Below are 19,880 nucleotides of genomic sequence, written 5' to 3'. Positions count from 1 at the left end.
CCCAGTAGTACACCATATGTGGCCATGTTTAGGTGTGACATAAAGTAAATAAATGTCAGAGAAAATGTAGAAAAAAGATATAAAGATATAGTTCACATCAAACTAGCTTAGATTGCCATCTGTGTGATAGTGCTCAAAGCATGGCACTGCGCAAAGGCCGTGGTGTAGGAAACACAGGACACACCTTGTGCTATCTTGTGTGCAAACTATATTTCAGTAAATGCACAAAACGCAGAACACATGCTGCCATTTATGTTTTAAATAAGAAAGCACCATTGGACGAGTTAGGCTCGTCAAAAGCCACTTAGATTATCACCCAACACCAATGACGAGCTCAGCTCATCATAAGCAAAAAGGCGGCGATCGCTCTCATCATAAACCCTTAAAGGGTTAATAAAATATCCAGGTCAGGCTCATAGTGTGAACATTTGATAAACTACTTTCATAGAACTATGCAGGTTGGCTCTCAAGTTGCAGGAGTGTATCACAACGGGTCACATAGTTGTTTTTACCAGGTTTGGAGAATTACTCAAGTGTGTTGACGTCAAAATCATTACCATAATTCCTGGATAGAGGTACCACAGTGCGCAACAAGGCCCTTTTTTTTTTTTAAATTTTCTTGTTTTCTAAGTTATGGACGCTGGAAGCGTCGATGCCATTGTTAGCGGTGCGCTTCCCTTCAGTTCAGTTCAGTTCAGGCGTTCAGTCGTGTCCGACTCTTCGTGACCCTATGGACCATGTCACGCCACGCTTTCCGGTCTCTCACTATCTTCTTAACATCACATAGCTTCATCTGCAATGCCTCGAGAATGCCATCTAACCATCGTGTTCGCTGCCTACCCCTTCTCCGGCGACCCTCAACCTTTCCCAACATCAAATCTTTCTCCAGCGACTCCTCTCTTCTCATCAGATGACCAAAGTAGCTGAGCTTTAACTTTAGAATTTGACCCTCCAATGAGCAGTCAGGGTTTATGGTCGACAATATCGACTGATTTGATCTTCTGACAGTCCAAGGAACTCTTAAGAGTCTTCGCCAGCACCACAATTCAAACGCGTCAATCCTTCGGCGGTCAGCCTTTTTCACAGTCCAACTCTCGCATCCATACATCACAACTGGAAAGACCATAGCACGGGTTATACGGATCTTGGTTGGCAGACTAATGTCTCTGCTCTTTACTAGGCGGTCAAGGCTAACCATTGCTCTCTTTCCCAGAAGCAGGCGTCTCCTAATTTCATGGCTGCAGTCTCCTTCCGAGGTAATCTTGGCGCCCAAGAACAGAAAATCTGTCACAGCTTCCACTTCTTGTCCATTGATGCTCCAGGACTTGATAGGGCAAGACGTCATGATCTTCGTCTTTTTAATGTTCAGTTTAAGCCCAAACTTCTCACTCTCTTCTTGTACGCGCATCAGAAGTCTCTTGAGATCCAATTCACTTTCTGCCATTAAAGTGGTATCATCCGCATATCTAAGGTTGTTGATGCGTTTTCCAGCGATCTTCACTCCAGCTGAAGACTCGTCCAGACCGGCCTTCCTCATGATGCACTCTGCATATAGGTTAAATAGGCAGGGCGACAGTATGCAGCCTTGCCTCACCCCTTTCTCAATCGGAAACCAATCATTACGGCATTAACAGAACAGACCGAACGCGTATAGTACCTCGAGGCATTGTGACCGACTACGCAATGATTGACACTGGCACAAAACTGTTTGGGCGGCACAGCAAGAGAGTGTAAAGGTGGCAATGGCGAAAATGGCGAAAGGTGAAGTGAATGCAGAAAGCTTAAAAACCGCTGGAGCAAGGAGTCGGAGCAGACAAAACGTAAGGACAGCCGGCGGAGGCCGTCGCGTTAGCGCACGTAATGGCCAATAGGGCATTTTCTTTAACCTACACCAGCTACACTAGTGTAGCAAAACACCATTGGAAGTAAATGGAGTTTTGCTACATTGTTGTAGCTGGTGTAAGTTAAAAAAGTTGCCCTAATAGCAGTTGTCCAATCCTCCGTCTTCTCGAGGAGCATGCACTTCGTCTAATCACAGCCTCAAATTAAAGGGAAACTTACAGTGCAAGAATTCGCAAACAAAACAATACCAAACTAGCAGTGCTTAGAAAAATTCACAAATAAAACAATACGAAAATAGCAGTGCTTAGTTTGGCGAAAGAGGAATGGTGGTGGGCACTCGAAGTTTGGTCGTTTTAAGCGCTTGCTCAGTGCTCTGGGGGCTGCTGTGGCTTGTTATATAATTAATTTACTGTATTTCTACAATTAATTAGGCATTGATAATTACAGAAAGGGTAGTTTATAATACCTAATACCGGAACATATACCCATCCAAAAATAGACTTTTTTGCAATTTTCTGGTTTTTAAGGTTGTACCCCCCTTCAGCATCCCCCTAATTCAAACCATAAAACTGTGTACAGCCTTGTTAAACCATGCAGAACCACGCTTAACAAAGCTTTTGCTCATATTAGCTAGCTTCAAGCCATGCTCAAACCACCATTACTTTCTCTACAAGGAGCATTGGCAAAGCCGAAGTGAGTGGTGTAAATGCAAGGTGGTAATAAAGGCACCTATTTACTGTAAACAACCTGTAAACAATCTCAAGGTCAAAATTTCGCAAATTCAACTGCACTCAGAGTGTGAAAATATTTTGCTAGCTCCAGGTTTCATGAAACTGCAGTGGTTTTGCTGTTGGTGGTAGCCTCTTTCTTGAAAGTGAGGAAGATCTCTAATGCTGCAAGCGCCGGATATTGTAGCTACATTGTGCCTCACTTACGCAACACCGGCCGCAAAAAGAAGTTGTTAGCAGGCAGGGAAAATACCCTACCTTTCCTGCAAGCAAATTCTCGGGTGAACTGTGTGTGTGTGTGAACTTTGTGTGTGTGTGTTATGCACAGGGTGACTCTGATGACAAGGATCAGCCTACAGATGAAATGGTGGAGAGGATGGAAGAGAAGCTGGAAGCAACTCAAAGTGACTTGAAGAACCTGTTTCTCATCGTATTCCAGGTATGGTGCGGGCAGGTGCCCTTTGATTCAAAAACTTCCCTGCCTTCCGTCCTTCTTTTTTCCTCCTCCTCCCATTGAACAATTTTCACACCTTTCTTCCAGTGTGCCGTTACTCATGTCCAGAAAGCTGATCGGATATGATTGGTGCTGTCAGGATGCTTGGGCATGTCGTACATCTGAAATTAAAATCCTTTGCTAATGTATAGTTTTATTTACTATTTGCAATGATGACTGGTTGAAGACTAGAGCAGTTTCTCGTACAGAGTTCTGCAGAACCCTTAGGTTCCTTGGAGCTTGTTTTGGGTTCTTCGAACATCTTAGTTCATGTGTGTGTCGACCCAATCACCTTTCCTCTGCCCACCTTTTGAGACTTTTTAGGACTTTTAAATTTTAGATGTTTTTTTTGACTGACTGTGCATCCACATATCCTTGTTTGCATGTGTATTAGGTGAGAAGGGAATGAAGCCAAGGCATGGAGGATTCCTCAGCACCTGTTGAAAGCTGTTAAATTTTTCCCAGGACTGAAGAGATTTACCGTACTTACTCGAATGCAGTGCGACCGCGAATGTAAAGCGAGGGATGACTTTGCATATTGCCCAATGGGAAAAAATAAAACCATGATTGCAACGCGAGATAAGCGCCTGAAAAAGTACCTTCAATAGATATGACCCATGCAACCTCATCAAAAACGGTCATCTGTCGACGTTGTAGGAGGCCGAGTTCTCGGAAACCGAGTCTTCCTTTTCACTCTCATCCTCCCAGATGTTCTCATCGGAATACTTTGCGGTCAGGCTTACATATAAAGACCACCCCCCGCTGCATCATCCACTCACGTATGGTAGATTAAATAAAATTAATGTCTAGCCGTCTAGCTGCCACAGAATTTTCAATTTCTGCTGCTATCAGAATAGCTTTGAGCATTTGACTGTGCACGCCACATTGCCATAGTTCGAAATAAGATAACAGAAGTAACCGCACCAATCCACTGAGAAAGATGTGACAGGCGCGTGATGAAAATGACAACGTGGTTCTGAGCCTATGTGCAAAATGCGAAATGTTTGACTTTTCATGGATTGGGATTTGGCTGATTTGGCTTCCCTGGTACCCACGGTGTCAACATAACATTGTAAAACCGCGGGAACTGAAACAGAGTAGTGGCGAATTCAGTATGGCTGCACCCCGGAGCTGCTTTAGACCAACCGAATTGCAGTATATTCAATTATAAGACGGCAGATTTTGAGAGCCAAAAATGAAAAATACTCGCATTAGGTTCGAGTAAATATGGTAGTATGCTCACACTGGAGTGTTACTTTCTTGTGCTACTTTCGGTAGATGGTGGCGTGAGTAGCATAATCAAGCCAGCACTCTTTCTCCCCCCTCCCCCCCCCCCCAACCCTTTTGTTCTCTTCAGAGATTTATCATGACCTTGACCGAGCACATTGGCCAGTGTGAAGTTGAAGGCACCAACTTCCAGACGTACTGGTTTCGTTGGACGCTGGGTCGTCTCCAAGAAGTATTCTTCCAGGTGAGACTGCTCATAGCAGTTGTCACTACAGTAGGAAGACCAGATAATTGGAACTTCTGATTTCAGTAGACGTATAATTTGAGTAGATGCCTGTGTTTTTTTAAGCCGTTTTTAAAATTATTATTTGTTAAAAATTGCATTGTTTTCAGCAGAAAAACTTCAGTGATATGAATATCTTACGGTGTTGGAAAATATCCGCCTCATCCAGAATTTGTCTGATCTAAAACTAGCAAGGTTCAAATACTCTACAAAAAAAAAAGTTATTTCACTCATTTGTTTAACTTTGTTAACTTTGTCTCTTAGTTCTGAATAATAGAAAGAATATAACTAGTATGCCTGATATTCATGTCTGTTGCTTATATCCTTTACTGTATGTCAGTTACTGTGTGTTATCTACTTTTGACTATGCGATGCTTACTCATTTGAAGCCACTCATTTTTCTTGAGCACATGTCTCAGAGCACATAAAAACGCATAAAAGCATGTGGGGCACCATTCACATCGTCTGAGCATGTCACATGTTATGGAGAAGCAAATGAATATACAGATGTCGGGAAAATAAAAGCTTTCTTTTTTTCTGTGTGTATGTGTGGTTTCGATCAGTGCGAAATAATAATATAACCTTGTAGATATAGTTGAACCTCATTATAATGATGTAGTATGGGGCAGGAAAATTTGTTCGTTACATCCGATATTTGTTTTAAAAGTACACGCACAAATTTGTGCAAATAAGTCTGCTAATGAAATGGGAAAAAAATGTGCACTAATATAGGCAACTGAAAGGTGTGAAAAGGCACAATTTTAGCATAAAACTTGGTATAAAATGGAGAGCAAAAATGAACACTCAAGTAATATTGAGTCTGTGCACAAACAGAATTATTTTAAAATGCAGCGCAATTTTTGGCCGTGTCGGCAGCCTCTGCACTGTTTAGAGCTCGTTCATCACTTGCATCATTTGCAGGAGTCAACTGATCAATAATTTCTTTTCTCGGCTTCCATCAGTTCAGGTGCCACAGTGCCCAATTCAGGTTGTCATCAGCAGCGACAAAGTCCTAAAATGTAACATTGGGAGGCGCCAGCTGATGTGTTAACAAGGCTAACACGCTTTCAATCGTTGTTCGCGTCACCTTTGGTGTGGTTGTCTTCAATTGGTACTTCAGTCTTTTGCTCACGTTTAAGATCGTCTACACGCCAGGTACAACAACGAAGTCCGCAGCAACAGACACTTTTTGCGTCCACTCTTGGTCGTCCTTAATGACTTTCACCACAAGCGAAACTGCTTTGCGCTTCTACGTGGACGGGCGCGCGAAGTGCAGCGCACGAGCACAGGTCGGTCGGAGTGGCAGGGGCACATGGCATGACGAGGTAATGGTGTTCATGTGCCAGTCACATGAACACCAGTCAGCTGCTGGTGCTTGACTTTGTTGCTAGATAACGCAGCGCTTGACCATGCAGGTGATTTTGAACACACCTCAGCGGTGAGCGATTCAAGTGATTAAAAACTTGTATTTGTTGAAGCCTTTTCTGCCTCCTTTACACATTTTTTGCCCTTTCAACTAAAAAAACCGCTTTGTTATTACTGATCAGGTGTCGAACTTTGAATTTCTTGTTTCGTTATACAGGCAGAAGTCTCATAGTATTACAGCATAGACCCATTATAGCGAGGTTCAACTGCAATTGATTAGAAAGTATAGAACACACGCACATTCTGCCGGTGGGATCTGAAATGACGACCTCTGAATTTATCATCCAGTGCTTTATGAACTGAGCTACAGCAATGGCTGTTCTGCCCAGTCTTCTACTTTCTTGGATATTTATGTTACGTGTAACTATCCTTGAGAGTGCTCACCAAAGCCACCCTCGTTCATAACAGCAGGCGTAGTCCTCTATAACCTCGAGTGTTGTGTGGAATGTGGTCTAACAAGGAAGGTAACTCTCTTACGCTTTCAATGACATCGAAGCTGCCATAATTAAGGCCTTTCTGAAGCTAGTCGGCAAATAAATATAGAGAAATCAGGGGCTTATTATGAGATGCATAGAGAGGCATTAATGTCAACACACAAAAGACCGTATTATCTGGAGACCAGTTTTTGAAAACTGTTTAATTAAAGACAGGCTTGCTGTAAGCTGTCGACTCTGTCATTTCGATTTTCACACTTGACAGCCCGCGCATTACAAAGCTTGAGGCATCAGTTTCAGGGCTGATTCCTGAGTGAATGTATTCAAATTCCTTTTCATCATAAATTCCAGCTTTCATGCTGAGTTTGCAGCTTGTGTAATTACACTGTGCTATTGTTTCTGATTTACTGAAGTTATGTGTATCCTTTTCTTGCAGCACCATGAACATGTCTTCAAATATGTAACCACATTGGAATCACTCTTGTTCACCAGCGACATCGACCCCCACGTGCTGGAGGTTTTCCAACAGTTTGCGGCATTACGTGCCTGAGGGAGTCATTAAAGAACCATTTTCACTGCTGAACCATTGCCTTGTTTTATAACCACCTATGCTACGGAGCATGTCTGGAAAGTAAGAATACAATGCAAGCCAGCTGATATGTCAAATAGCTAGTGCATACGTAGTCATACGGCTATGAATCTCGAACCTTATGCTTCCTCCCCGATTTGGCTTTCAGTATCCCACCAAATGTGAAGCGTGACCTGTGATGTGCTACATTAGTGCTGGATGCCAACCACGTGAGGAAGTTTACTGGCGGGTGCGTGCTGTTTATGGTGATGTGAATTTATGGAATGTGAAACAGAGGTGGTTGTGAATCGAAGGAATCTGGCAAAGAGGTAGTAGAATGAGTGTTTGGGAAAAGCTTGTGCCGATAAGATAATTGCTCAGAGTTGTTCCCAAAGCATCGTAGAATGGGCTTAAAAAAACTGAGAACAGTGTTTCACTGAAAGTAATTGGAGGTGACTTCGAAAAGGGGCACCAACCTGCATCGCAACAAGACGGGCCCGAACCACACACTCTGCACCTCATTTCTGGGAAGGTTGCGAAGCGAGTGTTTTGAGCATCCGTCATATATCCTGGACCTAGTGGCTGATGATTTTCACTTTCTTTATTCATCTGAAGAAACATCTCTGAGAAAAATGGTTTGCCAATAACCGTGAGTTGATTCAAGAAGTCGTGACTAGGTTTACTTGGCAGGCAGGAGACTTTTGTGACCACGATATATAAAAGCTGGTTCTCATTAAACAAATGTTTTGACAACGGCAGGAAATATGTGGAAAAATGAAGTGTTACATAAATTCTATCCATAATAAAGTTTCGTCAGACAAAGTGATCTACAGTCATGCTGGTCTCCGTATCTACTTTCCATATGTCTCGTACATTCCATATGGATGTACAAATTACACTTCCCTTTTAATATTCTGTTTCGACAATAGCGAGATGCTGAACTGAAACACTTTCTATTGTTTGTTCAAGGATTTTCTTCTGTTGGAATTTGTATCAAGAACTTAGCCGTAAATGAATGACTGTAGTACCTAAAGTGATATCTGGTTCTCTAATCACTTACTTATATTTTCAGCACTTGGTCACCGTTTTCAAAAAGCAAAAGAGCACTTTCAGGCTTGAGTAAAGGATCTCTTTAAAAGAGCAGTGAAGAATTTTTTAAAAACATGGCCTGCATTTTATGTTGAAGGAAAGTTTTGTCATGAGTTGTCTCCAGAAAGAATTTTTAATATACGTTCTGTACAAGAGTTGTTGGGAGCTGAATTTAACTCCTCACAACGTTTCTTTTCATTCTAAACATACTGTCTTCCTGCTAGCTCCACTCAGTTAGACATAGATGCTAACCTAATCATATTTGCTTGTTTTTTCTCAAGTGGCAGTGAATGGTTTGAAAGAAAAAAGTCCAGTTTTTACAGTAATTCGATTGAGTGCAACCAATCAGAGAGACACAGACTACTACATTCCTGTTCCTTTTTGACTGCAGCATTAGAAGAAGAGTTGTGTTAATGAATGCTGCAGGACTGAGAAGACTTCAGTAGTCATATTCTTATCAATGAGATAGCGCTGATATTTCGTGAATTTGCATGCTCTGGGTACTGGAAAAGTAGCAACCCGCTGTGGGTCATTCATTATGTTCCTCTTTCTCTGCACTTGCAATGAGCTAACTTAAGTTTGAGCTGCTTAAATTAATCAAGTTTGAAGAGTTCTGGCTTTTTGCAGTCAGGAATAATGCAGAATAATTTTGTTTTCTAAACTGTACGAAAATTGAGAATGATAAATAGGATTCTATTTTAATTCCTTTGGGAGAGAAGTGGTCTAGAATTAAGATCCAGTGAAAGATTGGTACATAATGCTTCAGAATTTTCAGCCAATGTCAGTTTCTGTGGTGTATTTCAAATGCTATAGCTCATACATATGTGCCTTTTGGCAGAATAGGATAGTGTGGGTCACAGGCACATGCCCGAATAGTGGCAGCTGGCTAGCATTCATTCAGTGTACCCGGTTGAAGTGCTGAGGCGTGGTTGTTGTTTCCTCTCAAGGAATGGCACATACGTACGTTGGGAAATTTGCCAGCGGGGTTGCGATTTGGGCACTTGACTTTGTTTTACCTCGATGTTGCTGGTAAGACCTTAGAGCCGTCATGTCTTACGCCTTACACCATTATGGTTTATCCTAAATATACTGTGGAGCCGTCATGTCTTACAATGCCTTACACCATTATGGTTCATCCTAAATATACTGTGATCATCGGTGACCCTGCGCAAAGTCTAGGGATCTTTAACATGTGCGATGTGGTTAATTCGTAGCCTTCCACTACCGGCTTCTCTTTCTCTCTTTCCACATTCACTGCACTTTTCCCTTCCTGTGAACCAATTCTTCTTAAATATACTCTCCTTACTCCTGCTCAATGGTTTCTCTACGACATCAGACATTCTCTCACATGCTCGAATTGTCCTGAACCCTTTTCTAACTTAGAATGCTGCATGTTTTCCTGCCCTGTTGCAATTCAGTCACATTACATTCCACACCATTTTCCCTCAACGCGGTGGACTTGGTTAGCCTCTGACCAGCTGAAAGTACAGTTGGCCTTGATGACACTGCCCAGGAAATTCTTGACACTTAATACTGCGTTTCATTAAAGTTGTTTCCTCCTCCTCCTCCTCCATGTTCAGAAGATTGGATTGAAATGGAATTTTATTATTTTTTTCGGGATGAAACGTTCTCCAAACAGTGGTTATGCATGAGCATTATTATCATGGATTTTGGAGCGTGAGCTCTGATGTTAGCATTCTTTAAGGTCGAACAATAATAATTGGTTCAAGGAAGGGAAAGGCGTAGTATCTGCCATGCTCTATGGACACCTGAACAGCGCCGTATAGGAAGGGAGGAAGGCGGGAGTGAAAGTGGAAAGAGGTGCCATAATGGAGAGCTGCGGAGTAATTTCGACCACCCGGGGATCAACTTTCACTGACATCGCACGTGCAGCACACAGAACGCCTCTGCGTTTGGGTCCATCGAAACGCAGCCGACAGCGTTCGGTGTCAAACCCGGGTACTCCGGCTCAGAAGCCGGGTCTTAACCACTTAGCCACCGCAGCGGGGTTATGCCATTTTGATAAGCAGGCTTGAGTGCCATCAACAGATAGTTTTCAACGAGTTAAAGCTCGGTATTCGATTGTCGTCGCATCGGCGCTGAGTTATTGTTTTATGAAGTGTTACTGTGTGACGTTATCAAGTGATTAACAGGAAGGCGGCAAAACGCAATGGCGTCGTGTTGTGCGATGTCGGAGCCCTCCACTACGGCATCTCTTTCTCTCTTCTTTCATTTTCACCGGCCTCCCTCGCCGAAGGTGTCCACCGAGAAGTGCGACTGCACCTTTCCTTTCCTCTGAAACCAAAACCAACAATTTAATCACTAGATACTGTCTGCGTACGATGCAACAGTTTGCTATATTTTTATTAAGTTGGATCATGTTCTAGAGCAAAAACAAAAATAGAAAACCCGGAACCGTCGCAAAACTTCGCTCAGCACTGTGGTTGGTTTTGGCCAAGACCATGTCAACCATGTCTAGAATAGGCACAGGCTGGTTTGATCGTCTGGCAACTTCCTTTTTCACAGAGACTTGCGCGAGTGCGGCCACGCGTGTCATAGGAGCCTGTAAGTATGCCTTTATGTATTGATGCACTGATAGAAAGCCTGCAAAAACTCAAGTCATGTGCCTTTAGAGTTTACTGTGCTCATTATATTCAATAGCATTATGTATAAAATGCTATGGGTTGGTTTGCGACCGTGCTATTGGGTAGGCTTAGGTAGTATTGGGCTCTCAGCCTGGCAGTGTTGTCCGTAGTTAGCATGCCCGCATGTGGTGAAGTGCTGCCTGCACTATTTCTGAGCCAACTAGGATGTGATTGTGAAAAAGGGATGCTTGGAATAAACGTTATTATTTCGTATGGCACGACACGAACAGCGTCTTGTGTTGCTTGCGAGGGAGTCTGTGCTCTTGTGCTAGCCCTAATAATCACGCCGGCAGCACTTCAGCAGTGCCAATTCTTAACCGTGACCGTGTTTTCGACATGCTTCTCATCTAAGGTTTTCCGCAATGCCAGCAAGTTTAACTCAACGCAGCAGATTTTATGGACTGTAAATGTTGAGCGGCTTGTAGGCACCGATTTTGGAAAGATTTGGCATGTTGCATATGTTGTCAGCCCGCTACCTTTGAAACTAAATTAGGAAAGCCGTCCTTAACAGTATAGCTTTGCAGATTTGTTTTAATCTGCGCGCAAAGCTTCTGAGTTGTGATTCCGTCCGATCGTCTGCCCATGTCGCTTGAACCGTAACTTATTGAACTTCCTCGAAAAATCATATCCATGTCGCAGTTTTTACAATAGGGAAGAATGAAGCTTGCTTTAAACCCAGATGTGGATGCCCAACGGATACACATGCTTGCGCCTTCTTGACTTGCCACTGGCATGGCGTGGCTTCTTTTGTAGTTGACTTTAGGATTTGGTGCTGGATTTTGCTTTAACTGGCGTCTGACACTTGAGTATCAATATGTTTTGCAGGGTTGCGTAGCACAAGGTATCCAGGATGGGGCGTATGCACTGTAGTGGCAAGGGTATTTCCCAGTCAGCGCTGCCATACCGGCGGAGTGTGCCCACATGGCTCAAGCTGACCCCGGACGACGTCAAGGAGCACATCTACAAGCTCGCCAAAAAGGGCCTCACACCTTCCCAGATCGGTGTCATCCTTAGGGATTCCCACGGTGTGGCACAGGTGCGTGTGTAGCTAATCTTGTGCAGGAGACTTTCTGTGCGGTTTTGCTAATGTTGTGCGCAGGCGCTTCAAAGTTTCTTTTGTATGGAGACCGGGCACGACTGATACACCTTTTGGGGGCAATTTTGGTAGGCGGCGATGTGTGTGCTGTGCTGTAGTGCGCCATCTGCTGTGTGATGCTGCAAGGCAAGTGTCCTGCAGCCAACAGGAGCCACAGCCAAAGACAGATTCCAGTGGCTGCAGCTTTACCAAGGTGGCTAGAAGGGGAGGTGTGAGTAACGGCTAGTACAGAGTGAAGCAAGCGCCAGCAGTGACGGTGCTGCTGTTGCCACTTAGACTGCGCTCGCCAGTCCGCGCTACACAGCGCGTACCGCAAGGCACTTTTGATTTTGTTGGTGCTGAAATACATGGGCTGAATCTGTATCACTAGTACATGACAGGGATATAGAATACTAATTGCAGATGTGACCAATCAATCTAACCAAAAGGATAACAGGTGGAGCATTATTCGCAGACGCGCGAGCCGGCCCTTATAATAGGACACTGATGACTTGAGGTTCTTGCAAAGAAGGCTCTTTGTTTTTAAATTTTTAAATATTTTTGTCCGTGAAAAGTTGCAGCAAGTTTTTGCAGGAGAACGCACTTGGCTTGGTCACGTGTTTCGGTGTGTTTGTGTGTGTGTGTGTGTGTGTGTGTGTGTGTGTGTGTGTGTTTAACGCCCCAAGGCGACTCGCGATCAGGTCGTAGCTGAGGGCTCAGGAAATTTCGACCTTTTTTGACCTCCTGTTGTTCTTTAACATGCACTGACAGTGCACGAGCGCCTTGCATATATCTAAAAACTGCCATCGTGGCCGGGATTTAACCCCTACAAGTCTTGGCCGGCTGGGTGTCTCGTGCGTATGTCACGAACGCACCTCAAAATTGGTTGCCATGCATTGATCCTTTGCTTGCTAGCATATAGTGCTGCTTGCACACACACACACACAAAAAGAAAAAGCTGACCCCATAAAAGCAAAGAACTTCAACTAACAGTTGTGCTGGGTTCCTCACTCCTAATCATGCTTATACAGCTTAATCATAATTGCCAAAGCATAATCAAATCTATTGCGTACGCTCTTCTCCTTTAGCCTGTATATAGTTGTCGACAATGAAGAAATTGCTTTACAATTGATTGAGTTGAGTTTTCTTATTTTACAATTTCCGACACTTTTGTAGGTAATGTACATAGAGCAGTCCTCTATTTATTAATTTTTTTTTTTTTTTTTTTTTTTTTCAAGTAAGCTTCCTTGTCATGAGCAGTGCTCCACGAACAGTCACACAGTACTTTGCCGCCTTTTGTTTAGTATTTCTAGCTTGCGAGCAACACAGCAAGTCACCCTTTTTTGAAGTAGGGGATATCATGCTAATGAGTAGGTCACGTGGTGAAAATGCCTCAATCGCGTTACATCGAACATCAGACACCCAACTGCATACCTGCCAACTCTCCCGAATTTTGATTACATCTCCGATTGTATGGATGTCACCTCAAATCTCACGTAAAGTGGCTGCCACAGCCCAGCGTTTTTTTTTTTTTTTTGTTTGTTTTTTCTAATTATTATTATTATTTTTTTTTTTTTGCGCTCTATAGCTATAATCCTATAATGTCCTATAATATAACCATGCCGGAAATCAGCGAGGGAGCAGTTAGTCACCAGCATGAACCTTGAATAGGGGTAGCGGCCGCCGGCACCACCATGAACGCGAGCAACCAACGGGCGTTGCCATATTGGATTTTCCAGATTTGCTCATCTCGGTCTGTGTGTGTGCTCTAGTTAGCGGCGCTGGGCTTCGAATGCTGAACTTTTGGGTTTCCCCAGTTGGAATGATCGATGGCGCTTTCGAAAACCAAAAAGTACTTGGGAGTATTTCGGAAATCGTACACGGCTGAGTTTCTGTGCTGTGACAGTTTGCGAAAAGGTGACAAGTATGGATTCTATACCATGTGTGCCTGTGGTGGGAGCCACAGTGTTAGAATTGCTTCCAACACCATGATGTGAGCACTTCGCACGGCGGCAAGAACGACATCAAGATACACATCGCTTCACAAAAGCGTAAGAACTGTGTTCGTGCTACAGAAGTGCAGGGCACCATCGGCAGTTTCTTCCAAAACAGCTGCGAAGACGGTGTTATCTGTGCAGAGTGCTTCTTCACAGGATTTCTTGTCGAACACAACCTGCTGATAAGTGTGACTAGTTGGTCATGTGGGACTGTTATTTCGAAAAATGTTCCCGAAATGTGACTGCACGAAGTGCTACGGATGCAGGCGTACCAAAGCAGCTGCCATCGTCGGGAAAATGGCTGCGGATGCCAAAAGCACCATGCTGGAGTCTGAAACGCCGTGCTTTCGCAATCGCTGTGGATGGAAGCAACGATAGTGCATTGCAAATCATATGTATCGCATCGTGGCAACTTACTACGTCAGGAATCACTGCATGTAGAAAGGCGATTGCATTGTTTGCAAGAATTCCATAGAAAGGCCGTTGGGTGGAAAATTGCAAAGCTCTTTCTAGAAGTCTCGCGGTGTACCCATGGAACTGCATTGTATTTTGTTTCCGACGATGCAACAACAGAGATTAGTTCAAAATAAAAAAAAAAGCTAGTGGGCCGCCACTCTCGCCTCTTTCTGATGTTTGTCGGCCTCAATTTCCAAATTGCTGAACTAAACGCACGCTTGTATGGGAGGCCCGCTGTGATGCTCTCACCTCCCTCTCTAGCCACCATACCAATAGCCCATTAGTTTATTCCCTTGATGTGTGACATCATTGCTGTTCTCTTTTGTTCCATCTGCGTATTTCCATTCTAGAAGCTGTTCTTTCCCAATTTTGCAAGTTTCCCATTTACCTCCTTTTGCGGTGGTCCCTAAATTCTACTAGGTGATAGTTATAGGGCTGTGCCCTCAAATTCTTCACATTCCTTGTTTCCTTCCCCCCATCAAGAACCTCAAGTTCCTTGTAGGCCACTCTGAAATTCCTTTGCCATTTAACATTTGCACCACTGCTACTAGACCGTGCTCTTAGCTGCTGACTCTTGTACTATCTTATCCTTTCGCAAGCCCTGCGCTCTTGTCATGTATCTCATGACTGGTCTCAAGGCATTAAGGCGTGATGGTATGAACCCCTTGGCTTTCACTTTCGGCTGATACGAATTATTGATTGCACCAGTTGTAATGGGATGGAATGAAGCATTACAGGTGTGGTGTCCATTGTCACATTGTTTTCCATTCAGTTTGTGCATGTATGTTTCCTTCTTTATATTTTGTGCTGCAAGCTTGTGTTCATAGTATAAAATCGATTTCCACCTTATTTTTGAATGTTAGGCTTGGCTGTAAAATTCTAGAAACCTACTGCAAATGTACTCTTTGTGTGCTCTGAAGCCTGCTCCAAGATTCTCTTGACGAGATATTTCGTGGCTTGGCAGGCAACAAAGCTGTGTCACACTTTTGCCGGGCTCTCTCTTGCGCTTCTCCAAAATGGGACTGCTTATTTGAAAATTGGCATTGCATACAGCAAAAGAAAGTTCCTAATTCTTTGCGCGTGGTAGTCCATCTACATTTGGCCCCTTTAATTGCGGCTTTGTTTTTCAGGATCTGCGATAGTGTGTTGACTTCAAGATGTCGAACCTCTTTGCAACTTCTGTTTTTGACAGGCCACTTTGTTCGAGCTACTGCAGAACTTGCAACTTTTTTTCAAGCTAGAGCGCTTCTTGTGGCCGTTTCTTGACTACCTCCATCACACCGAAACAGCAATCGCACTCATGCCTAATGCAGGGCAACAATGGCAATGAAAACGATTGGGGAGTCTGTGGATAACTTGTCCTAATTATATGGTTGGCTACGAAGAATTCAATTTTGTGAGGCTGTCTGACATGTGCGATAAATACAGTCAGAATGATTACAAAGGGTGTTTAAAAAAACCGGAGCACTGCAGAATCTGCATTGGAGTAATGCGAAAGCATGGATGCTGCTGTTGGTTGCTTCTAGTTGCTTAATTCACTTCTTGTTTACCCATTTTAGTCTTTGGTACTTTCAAATTGTGTGCCAATCCCTTCCTATACCCTTTTTTGACTCTACTTCAGGTTGCGCGATGCCACCTTAATTGACTGATTTAATTAACTATTTAGTATTTGATACATCTTGATGTTAATTGGCTTACTTAACTATTCTAATATTTGATACATTCAAATGTGGTGCCAAGCCATTGGCTAATGAGACCATTTTTGACTCTTATCAATTACCTAATTATTGGCCTAATTATTTTTTCAGACACATTACGTCACCCTCTGTCGATTGACACCACTCATTAACCTCTCTACTACATCTCAATTACTCAAAACTGCTGCGGACACTATTTTGTGGACATGTTCTGCGGACGCGGTCTGCGGACAGAAATCTGTGAACGTAGCGAAGTAATCCTTTCGCATCAAAAGCATTTGTGCTGTAAAGCTGAGGGCAACGGGCAAGCAGTGCTTCAATTACTACTGCAGACATAAGGAACCAACCAAGTAACCCTGCTTAATTTCATTTATTCATAGTTTTTATTCACCCAGGTCTTGGTTACTGGGCGTCCACTGTGCTTGCATCATCTGTAGGAATCAGCTGATCGACAGTTTTTGGTCTCTCGGGCATCACTGCGTCACGGCCAAGTAGTCATCAGCAGAGATGAAGTCCTCAATCGCCAGTGATGGTGTAACAAGGCCTAATATGCATTTGATAGTCCTTTATACGGCGCCCTTCGCATGTTTTTTTTTTTTTTCAATCCTCTGCCTTGTGTTTGATTACCGACAAGGTGCTAGATGCAGCACCAGAGTCTGCAGCAATCTCCTTTCTCTGCACCCACTGTCGATTGCCCCAAAAAAGCTTGATTTTCATTGTAAATATAACTGCCTTGTGCGCAAGTTCAACGGAGTCAGAGGCCAAATGGCATTTGGATTGTGTGCACAGCTCAGCAGAAGTTCGGGCATGGTCATGCGGCATGAAATTATCATTATATTGTGCTGGTCACGTGCCTGTCAGCCAGTGACATCTGTGTAATTCGTGGTTCCTAGGTGAAATGCAGACTAAAATGTGCTGGTCACGTGCCTGTCAGCCATTGACATCGGTGTAATTCGTGGTTCCTAGGTGAAATACAGACTATTTTAAACACTCTGGTCCAGTGGGCGATTCAAATGATCAAAATGCTGCGTTTCCTAGATTTCCTTTCCTTTTTTTTTTTTCCTTTTTCTTTTCTTTACGCATTTTAAGCTGTATGAATACAAAAAATTTCGATGGAGTGTAGAAGTTCGAATTTTTTGTTCCGTTGTACAGATAGTTAAGCTTAGACCAGTCAGTGTATGTCCAATAAATTTGTCCAATAATTCACTATATACATATCAGTTGTAACGAGGCTTGACTATGGTTTTGGTTGGCATCCTTGGCTCCCCCTTTACAGCTATGATGGCTATGCCCTATATAACAGGTTGCCACTGCCTCTTAAATGGTAAAGCCAAAATTGAAAACTGAACGAGTATTTCTGAAAAAGAACACCAGCACTGCAAGTTATTACATTTTCTGGGTAAATCTTCTCCGCTATGTCTGTACAAATTACACGCTGCACTTCCTGTCTTAGCAGCACAGTTTTGCAGTTGCCTGTCTTCCATGTTCCTTTGTATTTCCTCAATCGTCTCGCTCCTCTGGGAGGGCAGGTCCATCCTGCCTGTGTCCCAGCAGAGAGGCACAGTGTTGTGTTGACATTGGTGCTGTTGCCGTTTTTCACGGGACGTGTAGCAACTTGCAATGGCTGCAAGCCCAAGGTGTGTGGCAGCCTGAAACCCTTTGTCTCTGACATCTTTTGTTTGGTGTACTGCTCGTGAGCCGTCAGGCAACTCGGTTCTGTGCTGAGAATAGAGTTCCTTACTCTTACTTAAAAAAAGGCCGGTGGTGCTATGCTTTAACCACTATGGGTGCGCTAAGCATCATGGGCCGGTGTGCTACTTGGTGCGGGACAGTCAGACTTTTTTGAGAACACAGTGATGTTACTAAGCTGTCTCATCACAATCATCTCGAGGTCCAAACGTATAGAGGGCAAAAGCAATATGGAAATGTCATTTTGCAGTTGTTATAGGCTATGTGTTTTGATAATCAAACTTTTCGGGAAAAACCCCGCTGGGTTGTTGCGGGGGGTAGGGTACCTGAATACTATGGCCAAGGATGCGGGATTGAATACCGGCCGCGACGGCCGTTTTTCGATGAAGGCATAGAGCTAGGCGCCTGTGTGCTGTGTGATGTCAGTGCAAGTTAAAAAAACCCCATGTGATCAAAATTTCCAGAGCCCTCCACTACGGCGCCTCTTATAGCCTGAGTTGCTTTGGGACATTAAACCCCAGAAACCAAGCCAAAATTTGAACATAAATACTAGCATAAATACGAACATAAGTTTGTGGGCATTGCTGCTTTCAACTGCCCAGTTTGCCTTTCTGGAGCTGTGTGTTGATGAGGTTACATTTGCAGGTGCGCTGGGTGACGGGCAACAAGATCCTGCGCATCCTCAAGGGCAAGGGCCTGGCCCCCGACCTTCCCGAGGACCTGTACTCGCTGATCAAGAAGGCAGTGGCCATCCGCAAGCACCTTGAGCGCAACCGCAAGGACCGGGACTCCAAGTTCCGTCTTATCTTGGTGGAGAGTCGCATCCACAGACTGGTGCGCTACTACAAAGCCAAGCGGATCCTGGCACCCACCTGGAGGTACGAGTCCTCCACGGCCTCTGCCCTCGTTGCCTGAGCCATCATTAAAGCTCCTCTTCTTCCATATGCCAGCCTGCCTCTTGTGTGTCTTTACTGGAGCTCATCCACCCGAGTTGAACGGCTGTGGAATGACGTTATTTCTTCAATATGGAGCAGTCTGTTCCTATTAAAAAAGGGCATTTAATATACACAAGGGGCTGTGACATGTGTTCCCTGGTACATTGCATGCATTCGGCATCTTTATTAGATTATTTTACATAGTGAAATTTTGTCATTTGAGCATAGTAATTTTACAGCAGAGTTCCCTTCATTGAGACGTGTTTTCTGCATCAGTGCCAAAGTGCTGACTGTAATTGTTTCATTGCTTTGGAGTTGTGGTCACCTGCTGTTGAGTCACTTTCGAGCACGTTCCTTCTGCCTAGGTTTTGCTACATTCATTGATTATGAGATGTTATGAAAGAAGGTATTAATTCTTTTCTTCAATGTCTGCCTGATCTTCCAGTAAGCTCCACATTTTATGCAATTAGATTTATGGATAATGCTTGCTTGCCTAGGCATGTGCACTTGTTAAGGAAACATCTAGATAAACTGTTCGCAGTATGGTATGAGAATAGAGAAACCGACCGAAGCATAGGGAAAACTAGTGGGATGTGGCCCAGCTGGCTTTCACCTGTAATGTGCAACAACTGCTGTTTGAACTTGCTTGATTTCATTGAAACTTACGAGGCTGGTTATTATTACTGCTGAGACTTCCAAAAGTATGGAAAACTTCATGCGGCTTATATGACGAGGCCAACCATACTTTAGAAAACTGTTGTTCAAAAAGTTGTTGCTGAAGTTTTGGAGATGTCATGAGCACCAGCTGAGAGTTATTTTAGGTCTGTTCGATTCAGCTGCACTCTTTGCATCAGTTCCGTAAACTTCTGTGGCAGTGTGGCAAGCATGCAGCGCCGGTTCCAGCAGTTCAGGTGCAGCATCGGCTGCGTTCGGCTGTGCGCAACTCTCGTTAGCAGACGCCAACGTCCCGGTTAACTTGATGAATTTTCAAATAACACATGACAAACATTTTGCTATTATCCAGCTGCAATACTTTTGGCCTCTGTGTTGTAATAAACGGCAAAAAGACCTAATGTTAATTATTCCATTTGTCAATGAGAACACTAGTTTGCCAAGGAAGCAGCTACGAGTACTCACAAGAAGTAGACACACATGCGGTGTGATGCATGCTGATTATATACTTCAATCATGAGCAAAAGGTGCATATATATGCATTTGCACAACACATACTTAATGCAATGTGCAATTTGAAAATCATGCTTAGGATGATTAGCGCTGTTGATCTGAGCGGCATATA

The 19,880-nt window shown here is 43.7% G+C and overlaps 2 protein-coding genes across 2 annotated transcripts in view; both read left to right on the top strand.

The window, feature by feature from the left end:
- Cbp80 (Nuclear cap-binding protein subunit 1) overlaps nt 1-7,015 on the top strand; it is a 52,535-nt gene extending 45,520 nt beyond the window's left edge. The window contains exons 22-24 of the mRNA XM_084594313.1: nt 2,899-3,009; nt 4,421-4,534; nt 6,869-7,015. Of these exons, the coding sequence (XP_084450439.1) occupies nt 2,899-3,009; nt 4,421-4,534; nt 6,869-6,982 (339 nt within the window). The 3' untranslated portion in view covers nt 6,983-7,015. The remainder of the gene's footprint in view (nt 1-2,898; nt 3,010-4,420; nt 4,535-6,868) is intronic.
- A 3,513-nt stretch (nt 7,016-10,528) lies between these two features.
- RpS13 (ribosomal protein S13) lies at nt 10,529-18,597 on the top strand. Its single transcript, XM_084594311.1, has 3 exons — nt 10,529-10,654; nt 11,560-11,770; nt 18,294-18,597. Exons 2-3 carry the CDS (start codon nt 11,585-11,587, stop codon nt 18,561-18,563), a joined length of 456 nt encoding a protein of 151 aa, XP_084450437.1. The 5' UTR covers nt 10,529-10,654; nt 11,560-11,584; the 3' UTR covers nt 18,564-18,597.
- The last annotated feature ends 1,283 nt before the right edge of the window (nt 18,598-19,880 follow it).

The sequence above is a fragment of the Amblyomma maculatum genome, chromosome 2, assembly GCF_055883805.1.
Source record: "Amblyomma maculatum isolate TAMU_Amacu chromosome 2, ASM5588380v1, whole genome shotgun sequence".
Lineage (NCBI taxonomy): Eukaryota > Metazoa > Arthropoda > Arachnida > Ixodida > Ixodidae > Amblyomma > Amblyomma maculatum.
The sequence above is the reverse complement of the archived record's forward strand: the minus strand, read 5'-3'. Positions and strand labels throughout refer to the sequence as shown.

What these genes read in the sequence shown, in the direction of transcription:
- RpS13 (XM_084594311.1), top strand. Translation starts at nt 11,585, where the DNA reads ATGGGGCGTATGCACTGTAGTGGCAAGGGTATTTCCCAGTCAGCGCTG. An exon ending in ATTCCCACGGTGTGGCACAG is followed by an intron (nt 11,771 to 18,293) that starts GTGCGTGTGTAG and finishes TTACATTTGCAG; the next exon opens with GTGCGCTGGGTGACGGGCAA.